We start from the raw sequence: 25,132 nt of genomic DNA, 5'->3' as shown, positions 1-25,132 counted from the left end.
TGAAATTTTAAATTGTGTTGAAAGTAAGACCCAATAACTGAGCACCATTTAGATCGATTTCATTATCTGAGTTATCGACACAGATCCCCATAAGCTCTACCTCAACACCATTATCCTCCTTCGTCTCTTGGTATATATTTTCGAAGTACATGTTAGCGGTGCATCCACCGGTTAGCCTCAGGCGCATAGAATATATAACACCAGGGTGAATGCTAACTTCATTGACAAGATGAATGCATTTGTACGTTTCGTTACAGATAAGATTCTGAGTGAGCACGACAGTCTGCTCCTCTAGGACTTCCAACCGGTCACTTAATTTACATTTTCGAATAGGCAGGTAGACATTTATTATAGAAAGCATCACCTCTTTTGAAGTTCTAAAGCTTACTCCGTTGTGGTTTTCCCTATCACAACGTTTAAACTCATTACTTCTTTCAATAAATACAAGTCTGGAATTTCCTTCTTTCTTCTGCCGCTTTCTTATGACTGTCAGGCACTTGACCTTTTCTTCGTCGGACAAAATGTTATCCTGACCAACGTTGTCCATAAACGATTCAAATGTCATACTTTCAAAATCAACCAGAAATATAAGATCACCAAGAGTTTGTCTAAGAGCCTGGTCAGTCATCTCTTTTTTTAGAGTATAACACGCATGTTCTGCCCATCTCTTGCAAAAGGCGTACACCTGCTCGGCTGGTAGTTTTGTCGTCTCTTGTAATTTCTCAAGAACCAGCTTTAGAGCTTCCGAAGACATGCTTAAGAATGTGTCCGAATAGAAAACTCGGTTTACGTTTTTTGATATGAAGGACAGACATAGCTGTATCAAGTTTGTTTCCTCGAACATTAAAGCTTGTTCAAGGATGATACAGACATTATCAACAGCAATGTTCTTTCTAAGAAACGTCTTACACAGGTTCACCAATGGCTGTATGTCATATTTCTTGGCGGCATACATTGTGGCCATGACAGAATCGGGCATGAGCTTTATTTCTCTTGTATAAATAAACCTGAAAAAATGCATTAAGTAAATATTATCAAATAATTAAGGTTTTACAATTTTGTGAAACAATTTATCTTTCTTTTTCATTGTATAGCCCGCATCTGTCACATTCATTAAAAAGTTGTTGTTTTTGACTTGGGATGAAAGTGTTGGCAAATTAATGGATATGCATAACAGTAAAACTAGTTAAAAAACGAAACAACCTTACAACATCTTTGACCTTCGTACACGGGAATTGCACGCCACATACCGTGTTCACGTGACGATAATTTATTCAAAGTTTTTTTTATATTACCCCAATTTATATCCCAGTGTCAGCCCGGACAACCAAGATTAAAAACGTTTGCCCAATGACGATTATATGTGATATTGATCTTTGATTTATTAACATTTCACTTTCTTACGACTCGACGTGTTCTCTTGGTGAATATTTTTGAAATTGTGTTTGAAAACTACCTGAATGCACGGCAAAGGCAAAGGTCGGAAAAAAGCAGAGACAAAAAAAAACTATCACTGAGTTTGATTAATACACCCGAACGCCGGCCACTAAGAAAACATGTAGTAGTCCCATCTAAAACTGACATTGTTGTACGAGATAGAGTTATGGTTCTTGTACACTTCTCTTCATCACAATGTGCATAACCATTGCATACAGGTTAATTACATTACATTTAGTAGGTTTTAAATTATACTCTGGACAAAAAAAGAAACAACAGGACAATAACAAACTAGTTATAGTTAATGTACATCTCATTACCTCTTATTGTGCTTTAGTTATAAACAGTTGTATTAAATTCCATCAAAATTTAAAGTTAAGTCCCTAAAGAGGTAAAGCTCTGGCCAAGATCATGTAATAAAGGCAAAACTCTGCACTTGGCTAGTGTATTGCTATGGTTCTTATTCACTGCAGTTCCACTCTTTGTGCTTAACGAATGTATAAAGTTCAAATAAAAATTGCAAGTAGTTTTCAAACTAGGCATCGGACAAGAAAAAAGTAACAAAGGGCAATAACTATATAATTGCCTAAAAGAGATAAGAGATAAGGTTCTTGGTCACTGCACCTTGTCTCTTTGTGTTTTACCATTGAATGAAGTTTCAGTATATTTCATTATGTTGTTTACCGTCCGACAATATTTGCTTGTTAGGCGCATTACTATAAAGTCTGTTGAAAAAAATGACAATTGTGTGTGACGCTCAAGGTGAGCATTTGTGCAAGGTTATTTAAAGCCAACAATGCCCGGACGTCTCGAAATAATAGGAATCTTATTAATGACCCTTTGAATGTGACATTGACCTTTGATCTGCAGACATGGTTTTTGCACACGGACTGACGCCTTTAAATCGCAAACAATTATCAATTTTGTTTACAAAACCCATTTCGTGGCCAAGTTACAGCTTCGGGAGGCAAATCTAGGAATGTTAACCAAAATGTATTATGTAGTACACCCTTGACCTTTGATTAGCATACATTCATCTTAAATGCTCGTGGTGAGCATTTGTGCAAAGTGGTTTTACAATTCCACATTGCATTACCTTGTAATAACACTGGTAACTAAAAAGTGTGATTTGAACTTTGACTTAACGACATGGTTCTTGCAAGCAACACACCGACTTTTCATGGTGAATATTTGTGCAAAGGTTTTATGTATGTGTGAAATAAGCCAAATCACGGTCAAGTAACACATCGGGAAAGGAAACAGCAAGAATGTTGACCAATGACCTGCCAACCAAAAATGAACGCTAGCGGAATTCATGACCTCGGCCACGATGCATAAGAAAACAACTTTGAAGGTTAAGTACCGTAGTAAACATTTCTCGACATAATAAAGTACAAACAAATAAAGGATAGTCATACTAAGACTTTAAAACATATTGCATGTTTATACAAACTAGCATTAAGTTGATAAAATATCGCACCTGATGACCATTCTTAGTACGTCAGCATCCACATCCGCTATTTCCACGACGGCGGCTTCCGGGAGTGAGCCACAGAACATGGTAAAGAACACCGGTGAGCGGCTTGCTAGCATGAACCGGTGACACCTCACTTCCTGTTTGTCTCCCCCCGCCACAAATGTGATGTCACATAATAAGTCATCATCTAGCATATGTGCGTTGGTGGCAGCGAACAAATAGTCATGTTACCAGGCTTCAGTCATAATTGGCAGCTTTGATGTCTACAACTAAAAGTAAAGTACGTTTAAAGGTTGTGTTTCATATTTTGTTTTTACCAAGAACTGTGACAGAGACAGTGCGCCCAACTTTTCCGACGGTTTTAAGTTCAAGGGTTGAAAACTATTGATGAAACATGCATTCAATGCCTACTGTAAAATTATAGCACATGCAATTGATTTGCATTTTATGCAGAAAATAAAATAAACTTACTTTATTTATTAAGTACGATTAATGGTTGAAATCTTGTAGAGTATCTTACTTGATTAATTAAGTGGAGCGGATAGTTTGAAACACACATTTAAAGTTCAATGCAATATATGATTTATTTGCTGTGAGGTGGACTTAAATGTGGTTACATGCAACACCTTAACCAGAATTTCTAATAACATTAACAAACGGTCATATTTTGCATACTTTTCAAAAGAAAGTTAATTAACTTGATATCGGAAGTAGGTTGGTTGATTAAGTACTGATGTATAAAGTATCCGTGCAAAACATCAAGTCGTTTAGGTTTAAAGCACAGTTCGTTTTAGTGTTGTTGATAATGAATAATCCAGTCAATGTGGATGTGAGTACGACATTTATTCTGAAATGAGAAACATAGGTACTTGTTTAAAGCATTCATCTTATTTGGAAAAATTGCTTACCTTTGCATTGAGCTCGCAACCATTAAAGCAACTTTGAAAATAAGGGAAGTAACTTAAAAAGATAATTCGATAGCAAAGGGAAGAAACTACACAACTTCTTACTTTTGGCACTTTCAACAATAATGCTCGTGATATATGTAGACCAATTTCGTTCTGCAATTAAAATACCCTCATCATTTAAATAAAGGCTCAATAAACATAAATATCCAGAAGTGGGATATAATTGTTTGATTTTAGGCTTAATTTTATTGCAAATACTAGTTCTGTGAGGATTGCCACTTCTGTGGCTACAGAAAGCTTGTGTCACGGAAATACTTCTTTCCCAATGATACTCGCGTTTTCCATTTGTGCTGAAAGGCTTATATCTCTTCAATACAATGTATATAGTGTTGTTGTGTTTACAGTTGTGTAACTGCCGTCATAGAAAGCAACCCTCACAGTACCAGGGATATAGAAGCAGCTATTTTCTTTAATATGTGATGATTATTACGAATGAAACATTTCCAGACGAAACTGAAAATATTCAGGGGCATCTTATCATTTTAAGGTTAACATTGAAGAATTTAATCGTCCCTTAAATCACGGACACCTTAATCTTCAAATTACGGCTACTGAAAATATTCAACAATGAACATATGGTTTCTGGTTTATGTGCATGAGACAGCAACAGCATCTCTGGATCGATATCACCACAATAATTTTCATTCAATATAATACACTAAACATTTGATTGAATTATTATATTGGTGAATTTCAGTGTCCTATTGAAAATCTATCATTGTTATAGATTCTATTGTTTTATTATGTAGTTGAACTCGCTTGGGTATTAAATTACTGATAAAAAATCAGATATTGTAAATACAAGTAGTGAATTTAAGCACACGTGAACAATTAGGTTGGGCGGGCATGAAAGAGTACTAAATTAAATCATTTAGAAAGTTTAGATTTATTCATATTAAGTGATTATAAATGCACTAATAAACTATGTCATGTCAGTGTTAGAAATTCAGTATTTTTATTCGATTATATTAACAATACGGTCGATTTTATAATACGGCGTTAGCTTGTCAATAATTCTTACGCAATGACAAGGAAAGCTAAAGATGCGAATGGGGAAGAAACGGCTAAGCTTCTAGCTAACCGAGATGAGGAGGGCAATATCCGGTTGTACGAGCCGGGGCAGGAGCCAACAATATGGGTAAGTCTCGTTACACTTTCTATTTAATCTATTAATAAATCAACATTGTTTTGATTTTATATATTTGTTGAAATTTGAATTGCGAAATAGTTTTCAATTTGTGTGAGCAAGTTCGACTGAGAATTTAAGAAAAAATACGCACACGTGTTTTCTGTTATATTATTATGAATATACCATACCTTTGGTTTATTGGAAACTGATTCAAGAAACCTATTCTTTCGCTGAACAAAATACTGTATTTCCGTATGTTTTTGCATTTTGTAGAAAAAGGTGGAATCTTCAATAACCAGTAAGGACTCACTAGATAGACCGTCTTCGTTAGATTCTCAAACAGGACGAGGCTCCAGTTACACGGAACAAGAGAAAACCTATACAACAACATTTCCACGAACAACGTACACAAACAAGCAGGTTTTGCATTGCGAAATATTTCCTTTGTCGCTTTATTTAATTAAGTTGAACTTCACATTCTTTAAATTTTCTCTTGCAAATTAGTTCATATATTTTCATTAACAATAACCTGCCTTCTATAATAAAGAAGTCCTTAAATTATTTCTCCTAATACATTTAGATTTTTGGTTTATTGCACATCAAATGCATATCAGCGATGCTTCTTTAAATACAGTGGGTATTGTTTTATAAGTTTTGCGGCATATCAAAATTCGCTTTTTCAATCCTTTTACATTGTTTTTGGACACAACGACTTTTCCATATTTTAGAGTTTCACTTCCGATGATGACTTGGTACTTCCGGTTTCTTCTGTTTCGGAAGTGAAAGCACCCCGGAAACGTAGACATGAGATGATACCGCATGACATGACTTTCAAAGAAATTGACCAACACGCAATCAGGGAACAATAATAATCAAGTATTTGTATTTCAACTCTTTTGGGTCATGATGATTTTATTTGGTGGTTTTGCTCTCACTTATGCAGTATCTTAAAATACAATAGCGTACGAAACAAAAACGCGTTCATGTTCGGTCAGATAGATCAATTGCAACGCCTGAGACAAAAACAAAGCGTACATATGATGGGTTATATGTCAGTTATTATATAAACTGCTCCGATTCCAGGCACTTCCCGTTACCAAGGACAATTTGAAGACGCTTGTTGAGTATCTTGTTTCTATTACGACCACGTCCATAGGAAAAGCACGCGCTTTCTACATCTGGATCCCTCATAATATCAAGTAAAAATCAAATATTATGTGTATCATTCCTATTTTATGTTTCAGTAATTATGCAATGGAGACAGAGTGTAAATCCTATGCAATTCTTCAATAGCACAGCGACAAAGGCTAGCAGACACTGAATGATTGCGCCTGGCAAACTCACAAGACAAAATACATAGATTTGATAATGTCAAAATATAGTTATAAGTACATGTTCGGGTAGTCGCCTTGTAAATGACATTTTCCTTTATATAAAATAATAGTTTTATCATGAGAGAAGGCAGAAAGTTTTAGCTTTATACATTCATATTGTAGTTACGACACGTCCGGTTACTTCAACCGCGCGCTACTAAAGCCAACAGATCCGGCGTCCGCGCTAGCCAACCGTCTCACCGTCTGTGAGGGCTACTACCGTCTCTTTGAAGCATTCTGCAGGTTTGTTTTATCTGATATAAAGTAGTATTTGAACAAAGTGCCCCTTACAAATTGTTTTATTCTATTCAATATGCCCATTAATAATTGCTCTATTCTATTAAAAGTGCCCATTACAAATCGCTGTATTATATTCAATTTGTCCGTGACAAATTGCTCTATTCTATTCAATGTGCCCATTACAAATTGCTCTATTATAGTCAATGTGTCCGTAACAAATTGCTCTATTATATTCAAAGTGCCAATTATAAATTGCTCTAGTATATTCAATGCGTTCGTAACAAAATGCTCTATTCTATTCCATGTGACCATTACAAATTGCCCTATTATATTCCATGTATCCGTAACAAATTACTCTATTCTATTCAAAGTGCCGATTACAAATTGTTATATTATATTCAAAGTGCCTATTCTTAATTGCTCTATTCTATTCAAAGTGCCCATTACATATTGCTATATTCTATCCAATGTGCCCATTGCAAATTGTTTAATTCTATTCAAAGTGCCCTTTACAAATTGCTCTATGTTATTCAATGTGACCATTACAAATTGCTCTATTATATTCACTTTGTCAGTAACAAATTGCCCTATTCTATTCAAGGTGCCCATTACAAATTGCTCTATTCCGTTTAATGTGCCCATTGCAAATTGCTCTATTCTATTCAATCCCCCTTTAAAAATTGCTCTATTCCGTTTAATGTGCCCATTACAAATTGCTCTATTCCAATCAAAGTGCTCATTTCAACTTGCTCTATTGTGTACATACACGAACTAAATACGTAGATTAAAAGCAATTCATTACAAGTGACTCATTTGAAAGGTAAAACCCTGTGTTTTCTTTTTCTAGCGAATTTGATATTCCTGTAAAAATCATTGGCGGATATGCAAAGGCTTATGGTTGTCAACCCGGTGAAGACGTTACAGAAAACAGCCAAAATGCACATGCATGGAATGCAATATATCTGGATTCCGATTGGTTCCTCGTTGATGTCACGTGGGGAGCTGGTTTTGTGAAATCGAAAGAGAGGAAGTACATTGCACGATTTAGTAATGCATACTTCTTAACTGGAGGTTTTTGTGACTGACCATTTTCCTTGCGCAGTAACGAGCTATCAAATATATGAGAGTGGAAAGGAATGGCAGCTTTTGGAAAAAGCACTTTCATTGGAGGAATTTTGCAGTCGTGTTAATTTTGACCAACACGGAAAATATTGTATATTAGCGCGATGTCACACAAAAGGTATATAGTTTAAAACATTGAGTACGAATTAGACATGAAGTTCGAACACACATATGAAGAATTAAGAGACTTCATTTGGTTTCTATTTGAAAACGATAGAAAAAATGACAACTTTGTATATACATTTAGGCCAACCGAAAAGCAGTTCAATGTTCATGTGTGTTTGCCACATGTTGGCGTCTTCAGATTACAGCTATATGGCCGCCGAATGAAGGATGGACCGAACGCGGATTTCCAACCAATTGTGAAATACATGTTGCAATGTACAAAATCATTTGAAGTACTGATACCTTATCCAACCCATCGTTCCGTATACGGTTCGATGAAGGATTTAGAAAACTATGGAGTTGAGAACGTTGACCATAAAGTTTACCATGAAGCGGAAAATGGAGAGATCATATCTTCTTTGAAGCCAGCTCAACTCTTTGATATTTTCCCTCGTTTTGGCATTTTCATAATCACACTATTGATCTAAAAGAATTCTGTTTCGTTGACTATTCAGATTGCGTTCAATTTATAAATGTTATTGTGCGTATGAAATACGAGGGTCATTATAAGTTGATTTTATTTGGAAAGGAAGAGAAATCTTTAAACTATTCACCATTCGCAACTTACTTAATCAAATGCACAAAGGCATGTAAAAACGGGATATTTCCCGATGCCCATGAATACGCTTTGAAGTACAAATGTTGTCTTCTTGAGCCTCTAAGTATGCATCTTCCTCCAAAATCTGATGTCTTTTTTTGTATAAAATCATTGTGTGTGAAGTCTGTGAGTTACGGGGAAAATGTTTTTACCCAAAGCAATGAGGGCAGTTTCGAATTCACTATTCGGACTCCCTCGGAGGATGTGAAAGTGGTTATTGATGGATGTGGCAGTGATGGGGTCTTCCACTCCTTGTACTCATACACAACCGTTATACCCATTGACTCATAAAAGAACTTCAACAAGACGTACATTTTTCAAAATAAAATAATTCTTGTAGTTTAACACATTTTGGTTTGATTTGTGATGTGTTAAGGAGAAGCTAAGGTGGATTTTGAAAGGAAACTAGTCACAAACTCGTAGGCTTAAGCTGTAACCATGTGTGCTTTTGAAGTGAGCAGTTTACATCTTCGCCGAATGTATATAAAGAATTCCATGGGAACTTGGGGAGGACACAGAAGCCAAAAGTTTGAAGAAGACCCTGTATGCCGAAGGATTAGTCTTACACTTAATTTATAAATGTTTAATATTGCGAAGAGTATTTGATCATATTTCATGCAGGATAGTAAAGTGTGGTACTGTCTTGTACCCTTTATGTAATAATAATCCGTGTCTTATGTACTATTATGAACTGGAAGTAAACGCAAAATCAGTTTATGTTTTTTCCGATAGAAATTGGTCCAAGTACAGTCTTATGTAGATATCATCATGCGCCATATACATTACGTTTGTTTAGAAAATGAATGTTGTCATACCAAAGATACCATACCTAAGACTATGGTTTGAATTAATGCAAAGGGATCTACGCCATTCTGATTTATCACGCCTAGAACTAACAACCTGAATTGACACGCCTTGCACTTTCAAATTGACTTAACGCCAGTAGTAGTTACAATTTGACTTAACATATCTACCAGTTACAGTCTGGCTTCATACGCCTTGTAGCTACAATCTGATTTTACACCAGTAGTAGTTACAATTTGCTTTAACACGTCTACCAGTTACAAAATCTGACTTCATACGCCTTGCAGTTACAATCTGACTTATCAAAATGCACACACATCAAATATTAACTAGACATTCTACAAGTTATACAAGACAGTCAAAACAAATGGGCCACTCTTATCAACGATCGTATCTATAAATCACCTTTTTTGGTCAGTAGCCCTTGTCAGTGACATACACGAACATCTATAATAGTTGAGGCCCGTTTTAACGATCCGTTTTTACAATCACATTTTCGACTCAGTTACAAATCTCGAAACAGAATCTACGAATGGACACGTAAGACAGAGAATATTTGATTCCATCACGTTTTGAATTACCATAATACGCACTTAAATATTTGATCTCCCTATACTGTCTTAAAAGTTGATTGATTAGATGGCCTCAGTAGTTTGTGATATTTGTCCCGGTCCCCTGAATAGATGGCCTCAGTAGTTTGTGATGTTTGTTCTCAGCGTTGATTAGACTGTCTCAGTAGTTTGTGATATTTGTTCCCCGGTACCCCTGATTAGATGTCCTCAGTAGTCTGTGATATTTAATCCCCGGTCCTCTATTTAGATGACCTAAGTATGTTGTGATCTTTGGTCCCCGGTCCCCTGATAAGATGGCCTCAGTATGTTGTGATATTTGGTCCCTGGTTCCCTGATTAGATGGTCTCAGTATATTGTGATATTCGTTTCCCGGTTACTCTGACTAGATGGCCTAATTTGTTTGTTTTATTTATTCCCCGCGTTGATTAGATGGCCTCATTAGTTTCTGATAGTTTTGCCCGGAACCCTGGTTAGATGGCCACATTAGTTTGTGGTATATGTTCACAGGTCCCCTGATAAGATAGCCTCAGTTGTTTGTAATATTTTTTAACGTTGGTTGATTAGATTGCCTCACCAGTTTGTGATGTTTGTTTCCCGGTCCCCTGAATAGATGGCCTAAGTAGTTTGTGATATTTGTTGCCAGCGTTGATTAGATGTTCTCAGAAGTTTGTGATATTTGTTCCCTGGTTCCCTGATTAGATGGCCTCGGTAGTGTGTGATATTTGTTTCCCGGTACCCCTGATTAGAGGGCCTCAGTAGTTTGTGATATTTGTTTCAAGGTACCCCTGATTAGTTGGCCTCAGTAGTTTGCGATATATGTTCTCCGGTCCCCTGACAAAATGGCCTCAGTAGTTGGTGATATTTGTTACCCGTAACCCCTGATTTGATGGCCTCAGCAGTTTATAACATTTGTTCCCCGGCTCCCTTACGAAATGGCCTCAATAGTTGGTGATATTTGTTCCCCGGTCCCTGATAAGATTACCTCAGTGTGTTGTGATATTTATTCCCCGGTCCCCTGATTAGATTGCCTCAGTGTGTTGTGATATTCGATCCCCGGTACCCCTGATTAGATGGTCTCAGTAGTTTTTTTCCCCGGTACCATGATTAGATGACCTCAGTTGTTTGTGATATTTGTTACCCGGTTCCCCTGATTAGATTGCCTCAGTAGTTTGTGCTATTTGTTCCCCAATACCCTAGATTAGATTGCCTCAGTAGTTTGAGATAAGTTTTCCCCGGTCTCCTGATTAGATGACCTCAGTAGTTTGTGATATTTGTTCCCCGGTCTCCTGATTAGATGACCTCAGTGTGTTGTGGTATTTATTCCCCGGTCCCCTGGTTAGATGACCTCAGTGTGTTGTGATATTTATTCCCCGGTCCCTGATTAGATGACCTCAGTGTGTTGTGATATTTATTCCCCGGTCCCCTGATTAGATGACCTCCGTGTGTTGTGATATTTATTCCCCGGTCCCCTGATTAGATAACCTCAGTGTGTTGTGATATTTGTTCTCCGGTCCCCTGATAAGATGGCCTTAGTGTGTTGTGATATTTGTTCCCCGGTCCCCTGATTAGATGGCCTCAGTGTGTTGTGATATTTATTCCCCGGTCCCCTGATTAGATTGCCTTAGTGTATTGTGATATTCGTTCCTCGGCACCCCTGATTAGATGGTGTCTGTAGTTTGTCATATTTGTTTCCCGGTCCCTGCTTAGATGGCCTCAGTAGTTTGTTATATTTGTTTTCCGGTCCCTGATAAGATTGCCTCAGTAGTTTGTGCTATTTGTTACCCGGTACCTCTGATAAGATGGCCTCAGTAGTTTGTGATATGTCTTCCCCGGTCCCCTGATTAGATGACCTCAGTAGTGTGTGATATTTGTTCCCTTGTTGATTCGATGGCCTCAGTAGTTTGCTATATTTGTTACCCGGTCCCTGATTAGATGGCCTCAGTAGTTTGCTATATTTGTTTCCCGGTCCCTGATTAGATGGCCTCAGTAGTGTGTTATATTTGTTTTCCGGTCCCTTATTAGATTGCCTCATTAGTCTGTGATATCTATTCCCCGGTCCCCTGATTAGATGGCCTCAGTGTTTTGTGATATTCGTTCCTCGGTACCCCTAATTAGATGGCCTCAGTAGTTTGCGATATTTGTTACCCGGTCCCTGATTAGATGGCCCCAGTAGTTTGTTATATTTGTTTCCCGGTCCCTGATTAGATGACCTCAGTAGTTTGTTATATTTGTTTCCCGGTCCCTGATAAGAGAGCCTCAGTAGTTTGTTATATTTGTTTTCCGGTCCCTTATTAGATTGCCTCATTAGTCTGTGATAACTATTCCCCGGGCCCTGATAAGAGGGCCTCAGTAGTTTGTGATATTTGATCCCTGGTTTCCTGATTAGATGGCTACAGTATTTGTGATATTTGTTCCCCGGCCCCTTGATTAAATGGTCTCAATATGTACTAATCTGCCATAGAACATAGATGACTACAGAGTCCGGTACATTTGCATTTACAGTTTTCAGAACCTTCAAGAGTCAATAATTAACTGGTGGAAAATATCAAAGTCCTGCAGAGGTGGATCATCAGAGCCAATAGGAAGAGGTTTGTTAAACATAGTTAGAAGGGTCTGTGATTGAAAAATGATATGTCTTATCACTGTTCGATTCGTAGATAGTGCCATCGTGGATGAGAGGTCGAGGTTGGACTATAAAAGTTTAAAATAGGTTTTATTAATATGATGAAGAGATGGTATTTTTATCAGATGCCTCGTAGCAACTTGTTCATAATGTGTAAGGGAGACGTCGACGTGGTTACGTATCGTCCTATAAGTTCGCCTCTGGTAGTTATTGTTAGCGTATGGCACTTTTATATCCTCTTTGTTTTTGACGTAGTAATTTATCAATTTCATTATGAATCCATGGGGGGGGGGGGGTCCTGAATGCGAAACTAGACAACCTTTAACGTTAACAATATTTCACACAAATCATAACTTGATTTGAAAACTGATCAGCATAAATATCGATATTGTGTAAAACATGAATCAAATATAAAGATGAAACGTACGGTCTGAATTTCGACATATTTTTATATAATATATGGTGCATGGTATAATATTGTGAATACATAGATAACATTCAATATTACATTCTATACATGTTTGATATCTTCTTAACAAAAGGTTAATTTAATTATGCTGTTTATATGACACTTTCAATTGTATACAAATCAATATTTTGCTATATCTTCAATTGTATACCAATCAATAATTCTCTCCAATTCCAATTGTATACAAGTCAATATTTCTCTATATCTTCAATTGTATGCAAATCATAACTCTCTCGGTTTTCAAAGCTCAAACTATAGGACTTAAGTTCACGTATGCGTTTGTACGGTACCATCCTGCGGTATATGATTATGACTCCAACAACAGTAAGGAATATAAACCCCATAAGAGAGGGAAACGTGATCCTAGGGCCAAACTCTTGGTACATATGTCCAACAAACACTGGACCTATTAGCTTGCCCAGAGCACCGGAGCTGGTCAAAAAAACCATCCATGTGCCCTGAATAAAAGATTGATAAAGCATATGTACGTTGAGTATATCCGAAGTATGATTGCATAAAGCAACTCTTGGCAGAAAGTAGTTAACATAGCCCGCAATTGTTGTTAAACTACTAATTTATCATATAAACTTATCCATGAATGAACTAGACATGTGTATGTCAATTTTCATATTTCAAATCTAAAAGAGGATTAGTATGATATTACTATATTTTAAAGTTAAAATTAATTACTAATCAGAATATTGCTTTAAAGTGAGGTTTATAACCTACTACGGGTCCTTTAACAAAACAACAGAATAATATTCATTATAATTGACACAGTTTGTTGGTATTTAAGATTCAGAGACTTAAACGTATTGAAATATTGAGTACAAAGCATTCACGTTTTTACTTCTTAGATTAGAGTTTTTATGGAAGAATGTGTATCAGACATTAAAATATTGTCAGAAAGTCAAAATATTATAAAACATACAAAGCGCAACTTGACACTGTTTGGGATGAGTTTCTTCATATAACATACGATTTATAAGATTTATTATTAGTTCCAAAGAAAACATATTTAAGGATTTCAATTTTAAAATATATTGACTTCAGAAGATATTCAATTATACTCGTATGAAATGAATCGATGATAAACCGGGGATAAATATAGGTGATGCATTGACAGTGTTAAATAAAACCAAAATGTACAATAAAGGGTGTGAAGTGATCTATTGATGAAGTGTTTATGAGCACGAAGAGGTGTGTGCATTGCATATAAAGTCGTATTTATGTACGATATAGAGTGTGATTGATGTACACGAATATGTATGTGCATTTTATATCAAGTCGTTTTTGTGACATAATATTTTCAACAATTAGGAAATAAGATATGCATTCATTATTTAAAATTTAATAAAATGTTTCTAGATAACCATAATATAGTTTATACTCTTTTATGCATAACATACACACCTGTTTGCCTGGACCAAGCATCTTGGAGAAGATAATACACGTCATGACATTGCATGTTGGGAAGCCGATAGAAATAAAAAAAACACTGAGAAAAAACTGCCATATGTTTAAACCTGGAGTCACGTGGCACCAGTCGTACTCGCCCGGACAACCGATTGATTCAGTTGTTGAACTAGCTGAATGATAAATGATAAAGTGTATTTAGTTTCCAAATACAGGAAATACAACGCCTGAATTCTCTAGGGGTGATTTATCTATATAATTTATTTAAAGTAGGTTCCAGTAATTGTTTTTATTTTATATGAATGTGAAATAGAAAATAAAGACGTATAACATACCATTTACGAATTCCAAGTCGATGTTTGGCCCTTCCTTGTTCCATGGTAACAAACAAAATACGGAAATAAACTGGAATACAAACCCAGTAATCAGCAGCTTCCTGTCATCAAACCTGTAAGAAAGTAGATCAGTATAACATATATATTTCAGAAAAACAAGTCAACGCTTTAGTACACGATTTGTAAAAAGTGCATAACAAATACAATTTTGGCACAAAGTGATAACGAATTCATAAATTATTGATACGAGGTGCATAACAAATACACATTGGTACGAGGTGCATAACAAATACACATTCGTACGAGCTGCATAACAAATACACATTGGTACGAGCTGCATAACTAATGCACATTGGTACGAGCTACATAATAAATATACATTGAAACGAGGTGTATAATAAATACACATTGATACGAGGTGCATAACACATATACATTGGTACGAGGTGCATAACAAATATACATTCGTACGGGTTGCATAACTAATACACATTGGTACGAGCTGCATAACAAATATACATTGATACGAGTTGCATAATGAAAACTCATTGTTACGAGGTGCATAACAATAACAATTTGGTACAAGGTTCATTTCAAATACATATAAGTACAAGGTGCATAACTAATACACATGTTGAAGACCTCTTATATAATAATGTATAAATTACAGCTGTGTGATCATCAATGTACTCAAAGTACATTTTCATCTATCACGTGAAAGAAACATAGTCTTGCCTTATGTACTGTAGCAGGTAATAACTAACAGATTTAGTTAAAAAGATTGTACACATCTCAGCTTTTGCAAACAATATATAAAGGATTCAAGGCAACATAAAATGATTTAAGATTTCGTACACAAACTTACACACAAATTAATCATCACTCAAAAAGAATCATCTTTCATATTAAACATACCACTCAGCAATAAATTTAATGACGACAAATGCTGCTATGGAGACGACTCCAGCGACTCCAAAGGTGATGCCGACATAGAGGCTGGCGTCTGCCCGGTTCCAGCCAAACATGTGCATGCAAAGTGGTGTAGATACACTGAAATATAAGCATTACGTTTACCTGATTTACAGATTCCCTGTGAACTGTGAGGGCGTAATCATGTATGGGGAATATTTTAATTAAACTACTTTACAGTAAAACTATGTAAAATCGGTGTTTACTTGCAGTTTAGCCATCTTTGTAGCACACTTAAACCTAAGCAGACTCACTTCAGGTGCATCATCAATTATGAACTGTGATGTTTGCCTTTAACCACAACTAACACCATACTTTCCTTAGTATTAATTTTATCATTTTATGTCAATTAGCTGGTTGATACAATAATTGATGATTGAACGCTGAATATAGTTAGGTTCTGTTAGTTTTGTTCATCCGAAGCTGTAACACTAGACGGCTCTTGTACCAACTCTCTTTCTTAATTTCTCTCTCGAATCGATAACTTTCCAATCAAAGAATGCGTTAAACAAATATCTCGGTATTTGGGATTACTCACGTTTCAATGGAAGCAAACATAACCAGAATGAAACAATACAGCATCACCATAGCGACCAATGCCAAATAGTCTGGCGGTGAAGGTTGAGTTTCTTGGTCGGAATTGTCTTCTGAAAATAAATCGAAGGTGTTGATTTGTTTTCAAAAAACTGAACATATATAAACATGAAATGTCACAGACACGGGACAAATTTCCTCGATTGGGCCACGTCGGTCGGATAGTCATTATTACAGCACAAGTGGTGATTGTAAAACATGTAGACCACCCTAATTGGCAGCCAATTAGTCAATTCGCATTTAATGTGTGTGGAGTAATTTAAGGCTGTTTCCAACATCCCTTCAAGTTTGAAGATGGTAGGTATAGGTATTGGCCAGTTCTATTTTTTTAGGAGTTGATGAGTTAAACATGTATGCGTCCTCCTGACAGCAGTAATTAAGTTAATTGGATAGCATAATGTTAACAGTATGGGAAATACAAGTTAAACCGATATACAAATAGCTGTTTAAAGGTCAACGAGGTAATAACCAAAATACTTGTAATATTGCGTCAATTTCATGCAACTTTCAAGCAAAATAGTTAAAATAGTTAAATACCCGTTTTAAAAAATAACCATTACAGTGGTATACCTAAAAACCTTGACCTTTGACATGTTGGTCTAATATTCAATACGGGTCTACAATAGTTATGATCAGTTCATTTCCAACTTCCCCAATAAGGTTGAGGATCCGCGGTCCAAGCGTTATATTTATCTTAATATGTTAAGGTTTGGTCTGACCGTTGACCCGCTGTACTCTATATTCTTCTGAAAGGTATGACCAGCCCCTCTACCGAATTTAAGGACATTAGGCCTAAGCGTACTCTAGTTATTAATCGGACGAGATTGTTGTTCATTTATAAACATACAATCAAATGGAGTAATCTGCTGGTCATAACAAACCTATCTTCCAAGTTAGATGGCCTTAGGCCAAATAATTCTCTAGTTATCGGACAAGATTGGGTCTACCGAGGGAACGACTTGCTGACGCTCATACGGATGAACAGAAGCGAGCATAATTATGTCAATAAAACGAAAATACCTTTACCAACTAACGTTTGTTTCAAAGCCAATACAGCGTCTATAAACAAAGAGAACGATCTTTCTTCATGTATCGTTAAATCGAATAAAACAGTTATCTAGGTGAAACGCACACATGTCAAAACATATATACCAGGTTCGTCCGGAACGGAAGCTTCAGTGAAGGCGTACTTGAGAAGAAAAATATTGACAGCGGAAGTGAGTGCTCCGAGCAGAGCGGCGGCCGTATATATGTCGAGATGGAACCAAGCGGCGTTCACTGGGCCGGGATGACCGATAGGTACCAGGGCTGCCTGTATCACTAGGGATGAATATGGACATACCGACAGGGGAAAAGCAGAATATTGTTGGCGAAAACCTCGGGCTGTCTATATGTAAAGGTTTAAATGTGTTGTTGTAAATAATCAAGGATGACCAATATATAGTTATCACGTCCGCTTGCACTGGAGACGTGTTTTAAAACGTTTTAGAAACAAATGCTATCAACTTAACTTTAAAATATTAGGACATTTGTATTTGTATTTTGTTTATAAAGTGTCTCTGATAATACTTTGTAGTTGCATGTTATACAATATAAACCGAAACACTCTGTAATATTGCCCTGTATTGTTTGCAGTTGTTATGATGTTCGAGGAACGAATCATTGTCGGACGAAATAAATCGCTGAAATGCTGACATACTGATTCTCTTGCCGTGTTCTGAACAACTTGTTAGCATTTTGCTTCACGACTCGTTATACGTGTAAAACCATCAAAAATGATGATCAATAATTAAACGCAGAAAGTTTATTAACTTTGTAAAATATGAACACATAAAGTACACACATCTTTTTTGTGTCATGACGAAAACATCTACAATAAAAACTAACTTAGCTTTTGAAATATTCATCTGAATTCACAATTTTTTATAAAAATAAATAAATATATAGCCTACATTTGATCTAGTTTTATAATTGTACACCTAAATTTTGAGATTATATGATATGATACTGATACATACAAGGCCCTATTATGAATCCAGTGGAGAGGGAAGCTGTCAAATGGGCCATCGCTGACGTACGTTCTTTCAGTGTAGTCGCTGATGAAACGAAAGCGTATAGAACACCGTTGTTTCCTGTAGAGAAAGACAAGTTTATAATTAAGTAGTTGAATAAAACAGGTGTCTGCGAGACTGGTTTCGAATTAATTATCGAACATAATTCGAATGCAATAATAATGGCATTGCCACACCCCAGGGTTGTAGGTGACGAAAAAACTACGGACACAAGCATAATTATAAACACACATTTATTCACTTTACATCGGCACCAAAACATATTGTATATGACAATGTTAATGATACCAAGGTCGTACTCAAATATATTTAATAAATGATACTTCTTCAAATATGACTGGAACAAGAACTGTATTTGCATGTTGATTGGATGGTATGCAAAGAAGGGTTAAAAAACTTGAATGTTGTTTCATCGAATCCCAAAGGTATGACAAACATATGGCAATAGAGTCATTGATCTACCGGATGAAGCGATGTCGATCTAATGCTTAGCCAAATGGCTTCGTCTAGAGCATATACGGGAACCCGGGTACCCACGGGCCGGGTACGTTTAGCAAAATCCCATATACGATGTTCGTAGCTGGAATTGTTTTGTCTCTAAATGGGCTTGCATGGGTATGTTTGGCTCTAAATGAACATTAATGTAGTCATAATTGAGTTGCTAGAAGATTGAACGGACTAAATTATAGCCCTGTAGGTTTTTTAATTATTAATAAGCTTGACTTCAGCCTCCAAAGGACCATCCTTGACAAAAATGCAATTATCAAAATCATGGATTTTACGTTACCATGCACATTGTTGGAGGTAACAGTTATTGTAAGTTGATTTATATGAATGAATGAATCAAATAATAGAACATATGCCATAATTTATATAATTAATTATGAATTAAAATCTGATGGATTTTAATGTCAACATGCTGAAACTTACCAGGTATGTAAGCATTGAAATTAACGTATATGTTCTTACATTTTACCACAAGCACTGTGATGGGCCAATGCAACACATTTCATTCTGGTTTTACACCATTGTGAGTAAATGAATAATATGTAGTATTTTAGCAGTACAAATATTGTGTTTGTTATATGAACAATTATTCTGTAATATGGCAGCAAATGCTAATATTTTGCCATCTTGTATTATCTTGTGATAAAAGAAGTGTTAAAATGTTGTACATTTTACCCTAAATATGAAACATGAACTTTTGGATACAGTTTGCATTACAATTACGGTAGGATTCAATGTTTGTCACATGGAACAAAAGGATATATATCATTGATTTTAGCTTTCACATTTCGTTTATTTGAAAGAAGAAATTTCAATTGTACTTCAGTCATTAGCTGATAAGCCTGTTGGAATTATTCATATGTTCCCGTTGGGATTTCCTAAATGAATATGCAGATATTTGTTTGTTATTTCAGTGTATGTCCTACATTTAAGTTCATTCTGTTGTTAATTACTTCAAAAAACTTTTATAAGGCATTCAATCATTCTTTTTGAGCTTTGAAAACCCCCATATCTGAACTGGGAAAAATAAAAATGACCATCGGAAAAAATATCCAAACAATAAAATGTTCAAATGTTTTTAAAGTTGTTCCTATGACCACCTTTAACACAAATACATAACAAGCAATCATACCATTTTATTTTTTTTCTTTAAAGGAACAATCCCCATTGTATATAATCCCCGTACTGACATAAACGGGCTTACATACCATTTGGGATGCCATTTCCAAATTGGGATTTTTTAAGTCCGCACAAGTAAGTCGACTTTGGATATTTGTGTCAACATCATATAATAACGTTTGAACGTTGTATATACATTTAAGGTATAGTTCCTTTGAGTGTTGTATTGTTATTAGTAAGGTTGGTCATGAATAGTGGTTTTTATTTTTATAAGTCATACCTGATATTAAAGTCATTGTTACTATGTAAATAATTGGCAACAACTTTATCTAAGTTATTAACTCGTGAGTACCCTCATGTAAACAACAATAAATATATAGTTTTATTCAATACAACCCATTTATCCGCGGCTTGCATCAACATTCGTCTTGAACTATTGATCGAATATTTCTTCGTTGTGTCTGCGTAGGACAAATATTATTATATAGATATAAGAAATTATGACTCACCATCGCTAACACCCATCAATATTCTTACCACCAATAGAAATATTTCTGGATGCCATGGAATACTCTGGAGATACATGTACAGGATGTTTGCACCAAAAAGTAATATGAGCGTGCCCAGGAGCGGCTCGCGCGTCCTCCGGAAATTGGCCCAAACACCGACTAGCGGTGAAGCGATCAGTTTACCAATGCTGAATCCCGCCGCCACCCAGCCGAGGAAGCTAAAAGTTGTGTCTGGCTGCAGCTGAAAGGAAAATAACTTTATGTAAAGCATTTTGTTGCATATATTGAATTACTGTACTGCGAAACACAAAGAAGTCCCGAGCATTAGTTGGCCAGTTTGTGTCAAATCAACAATACAGTAGCGACTCCAAAATAACGTTTTTCATTGCTAATTTACCGTCTTTTCAATGCATCGTTTTTCTTCCATGGAACCACTTAAAATGCAAGAGCGTCAACTGTCGCATAATACACCTTGTCTTTTTTAAGGACACCAAGTTTTGTGATAAGCGGAAAGAAGCGGTTGTACGTTAAGCCAAATTTAAAGAGCGGACACTGTAAACACAATGTTTGCCAATTCAAGGGTCATAACTTTAAAGTGACTGAGGCGACATGACTGGTTATCGAACCTGGCCAAGATTTTCTGCCCAATGACATTCTGACCAAATATTGGTAATGATATGACATAGGCTTCTAAAGTAATTGATCGGACAAGACCGATTTTGCGTAAGTAATATAATTTAAAGGGCGATAAATCTCGACATATATGGCGTGATATCGAACTTGTCCAAGATATTATGCCCATACACATTCCGACCAAATTTAGTGATGGCAAATGCTTTTAAAATTATTGATCTGACAACATAGTGGACGCCGCGCTCCCGAAAGCGCACGCCAGTTCACTGAAGGTGAAAGTTTTATGAACGGGCGTATAAAACAGTCTTACCACTTGTAAATACGGGAAGAGTGACGAGAGACTGAATGACCAGGACACGGACGTCAAAAACATCGTCAGGTAGATCACCCGCACCGAACGCCACCGTTCTGCGTCATTCGGAAACGCACTATATCCCTGCGTCAAACGTTAACTATTGCTGCTGTTTTTGTTTGCATCATGTGAACTGTTACTCGATGTCTCGTGTGGTCTATTACCAATTGCAGAACGAGGGCATTCGCTGATTCCAACTGCATTATCCATCCCTTTGGTCGTTTTTCTGCAGTAGGGAGACACATATATAGCAACATGATTTTTATTTTGAGTGTGAACATAATTACACGTGCGCTTAATACTTAGTACGCCATGGCATTTGTATTGTTTTGAAAACCTTAGATGAACAGTTGATCAGAATCATTTAACCAAACAAAATAACATTATGAGGACAGTATAAGCTTTCATGGTTCCAGTTTTAAGTTCTAAATATTTACTATGTTCTTGTTGCAATGGTAACATGCTGTTCCAAGTAAATATCATTTCGATTTTAAATCACCAATCATTTTAATGGCGTTTATTTTAGAGTGTTCACTAAGCAATCAATATTTTAGAAACTTTAGCAAATCGAAACAGTTTTTAAACATCACACAGTTCATCTTCAAATACAAAATGCCCAACGCGACGTCATAAACACCTCTAAACCTTAAAGACAAGTTTTTTACCAGCATGAACTCGTCCTTCAACGGCTAATAATATATTACTCTGTAGTATTTTCTATTTAAAATCGTGTTTATCTATAGCAATCGGAAATTAGAATGAAGGTGATATCTATACCATAAAGCTCCCTTTCTTGACAAACAGGCTCAAATGCCACTACACGCACCGTGTAAAGGAAATATTCTGATGTGTGGATATAATTATGCAGGAATAAAGTGCCCAATGTATGCAATTTTATTGGAATTTAGCCCATTTAGTGCCGAATAATCACCAGAAGGGATCTTTTTAAGTAAATCAAGTGTCAAAGTTACCCTCTTTTCACTAAAATTTGCCCATTTAATGCAACACAATGATCAGCTATGCACTACCCAGTTTCACCAAGTGTCCGATGAATCCATGCGTGGTATCAATTAATCTCAAGTGTCACACTTTCAATGTGTGATGATGGTCATGGCTATCCATGGCCAACAAAGATATACTATTTAACAAATCCAATGCCAAACCAGACAATACTATTGTTACTTTATTTATGATATTTATATGTCTTATTTCCTCTTATGTAATCAGTCATTATAGCCTAATCTAACACACGATTACAATGTCTGCATTGTATGCTGTCCTTTCCCTGACAAAGGTATTAGTCCAGTACTTGCATATAGTCGTATGGGCATCGGTCTGCCACCACTGGACCAGTAGCGATAGTATGCAGTACCGGCCAAATGGCGATTAATACTGTTATCGTTTTGGTTGATATAAGCCATCATCAAATAACACTGCTGGCCAGCAATTACTGGACCAATACTGTCCCGTCGATGCCGTTCATATAAGAAAGGTTGTGAAACACGACACGTACACGTACATGTTAAAGTTGTGGTTGGGTTTAACTCGTTTGCAAACTTGTCTTTAAACATGTACTTGTATGCCCTCTGATACCCGCATATATCATTTTGTGATTTCGTACATGCCATTTCAAACTTGTTTGTTATCCACATTCCCTGAGGTCGTTGTACACAAACAGAAATCCACAGGTACACGTACAAATAATCTTTCACAAGCTTTCTACTATCTTAAAATTTTAAAAACGGATTTTGGAATCGGATATTTAGATTTTAACAATCTTTATTGAAACATTTTATTTCATATGTATTTGATTTTATTTCTATTAACATATGTGTTGATGCAGAAACTAAGGATGTTTTTGAAACTGATTAAAAAATGCACCAAAGGAGAACGAAAACTACCGAAATAAATCAGAGAACTGATGAAAACTGGCTGCTGGTTGTGGCCAGGTACTGGTTGCCTGTTATTTCTCGAAGATTTAATAGCAAAAAGTCAATACTGGGCCATAAGTGGCCCATTATTGGACACAGCTTTCCCGGTAATAACCCAGTACCGGGCCGACACAATAGACCTGCATTGAGTTGGCGATCGTCCCAGTACCGGCTACCAGTAAAATCCCGATGATCAGGGACTTCCCTGACATAATAAAACCGAGTCTATGACGCATTTTCTAGCTAGAGACTATTCTTTTGTACGTACTTCGATCTATAGGACCTCAAAAAAGCACTGATTGAATGTAAATTATTACATTTGGATTCTATGCAATTACCGGAGACCGCTAATTTGTCAACCATGTGAGTCCCAGCTGAAAAATCCTTGAGAAAAATCTTGATAATGAAAACGGCATATTGCCGGTAAAGGGCCATTGCTGTGGTATTGACCAATAAAACAAATCGCATTAGCATGCATTATTCACTTAAGTTTTGTTATAAATATTATAGATCAACAACTCAAAGAACTCTATGACTCAAAAAATGGGCCAACATAGATTCATACTATTTTTAAAGATGTCAAATACTCTTACCCCATGGTATATCTCAGGCTGTATTCTTACTCTCAATAATCAAGCTTACTCACTTCATTCTGCTAACGACGTTTCAATAATTCATAGTCAAACCCATTCCTACGGATATTGCTCCTAACTTTTCGAGAATGGAACGCACTTCCTCTCAGTGTACAAACTACATTCATAGCATTTAAACAATAAGAGTTTCAAAACAGACCGGTACCATGGTCAGCTCCTCTCTTATAACTCGGCAGCAGAAGGATGCCCATTTTCCACAAAGGTAGCACTCTGCCCTCCGACTCACTGTCTTATCCTGTGTCTGAGATATCGACGAATCCGTCTTCTGTACATTTCTGACCAGCCCCGTGCAACAAGAACGAAAAACCTCTTGTATGGAGACGAACATGAATTTTATATCCAAGACAACAGGCTTATCTTCACAAGAGTCCGGATCTTCATTGCTGCATTGCTAAGTGTTGAGATCCCGTGTTAAGAATCTTACAGTTAATTATATTATTAAATCAATTCTTTTCACATATTCAAAAGCATATGAAATTATTTTGCATCTTTCTCACATATTAATTTATGATTTTTTTTTCAAAAGCTAGTAAATGCCTACCCTACCCGATCCATTTTTTCACAATCCAGAATAAGTACTCACCATCATAGAGATGAACTCATATAATCATTAAACATCCTTGTATTTCCGATAATTTCAGACGCTTTACATTATATTTGTTTTGTACATTGTGCGATAATTTGTGTATTTCAATGAACTAAATAAACATGTTTAAACATAAGTGATACGCAATGTAACTGCAGTCGTTTAAGATTTGGTAAAATGATAGCTCCACTATTATAATATTTAGAGCTAAGAAGCACTTGTTACATGAGCGGAAAGCTTTGTAATTTATGTAGATCTCTTCTGATACAATGCGAAAGCATTGTCATATGTTTTAAATATATTTATTTTGGTTCGGAATAAAACGTGATTATTACCATATATATATGTTAGTCATGGTCAAGGTCGTTCCGACAATCGCCATATATGGTAAAGGTCAGTGAGCTTACATTAGTTAACGGCTTATAAAAGTCGTGTAAACACGTGCATTCGTCATTCGATGTTATACCGTAGTAGACAAG

At 36.2% G+C, this 25,132-nt stretch overlaps 2 protein-coding genes across 4 annotated transcripts; both read right to left on the bottom strand.

Annotated features, from left to right (window-relative positions):
• Window positions 1-7: 7 nt before the first annotated feature.
• On the bottom strand, window positions 8-3,111 carry LOC128219226 (BTB/POZ domain-containing protein 6-like; the record flags this gene model as incomplete). The annotated part of the gene is made up of 2 exons (XM_052927039.1): window positions 8-1,007; window positions 2,918-3,111. Coding segments are annotated over 2 exons (1,194 nt in total), but the record flags the coding sequence as incomplete, so codon positions are not given.
• A 9,867-nt stretch (window positions 3,112-12,978) lies between these two features.
• Window positions 12,979-24,788, bottom strand: LOC128220440 (major facilitator superfamily domain-containing protein 8-like). Of its 3 annotated transcripts, none has more exons than XM_052928826.1 (9): window positions 24,651-24,788; window positions 21,442-21,709; window positions 18,310-20,739; window positions 17,444-17,611; window positions 16,236-16,344; window positions 15,644-15,778; window positions 14,729-14,841; window positions 14,391-14,566; window positions 12,979-13,435 (listed from the first exon to the last, which is right to left on the bottom strand). In XM_052928826.1, the coding sequence occupies exons 3-9, from the start codon at window positions 18,722-18,724 to the stop codon at window positions 13,166-13,168; spliced, it is 1,386 nt and encodes a 461-aa protein (XP_052784786.1). In that variant the 5' UTR covers window positions 18,725-20,739; window positions 21,442-21,709; window positions 24,651-24,788; the 3' UTR covers window positions 12,979-13,165. The 3 variants fall into 3 exon arrangements, with proteins under 3 accessions (XP_052784786.1, XP_052784787.1, XP_052784788.1); XM_052928827.1 differs by lacking the exon at window positions 24,651-24,788 and adding an exon at window positions 24,294-24,328; XM_052928828.1 differs by lacking the exon at window positions 24,651-24,788 and adding an exon at window positions 24,213-24,283.
• Window positions 24,789-25,132: the final 344 nt, after the last annotated feature.

Source organism: Mya arenaria, chromosome 15 (genome assembly GCF_026914265.1).
Source record: "Mya arenaria isolate MELC-2E11 chromosome 15, ASM2691426v1".
In the NCBI taxonomy this organism is placed as follows: domain Eukaryota; kingdom Metazoa; phylum Mollusca; class Bivalvia; order Myida; family Myidae; genus Mya; species Mya arenaria.
This window is presented reverse-complemented; position numbering and strand designations above follow the sequence as displayed.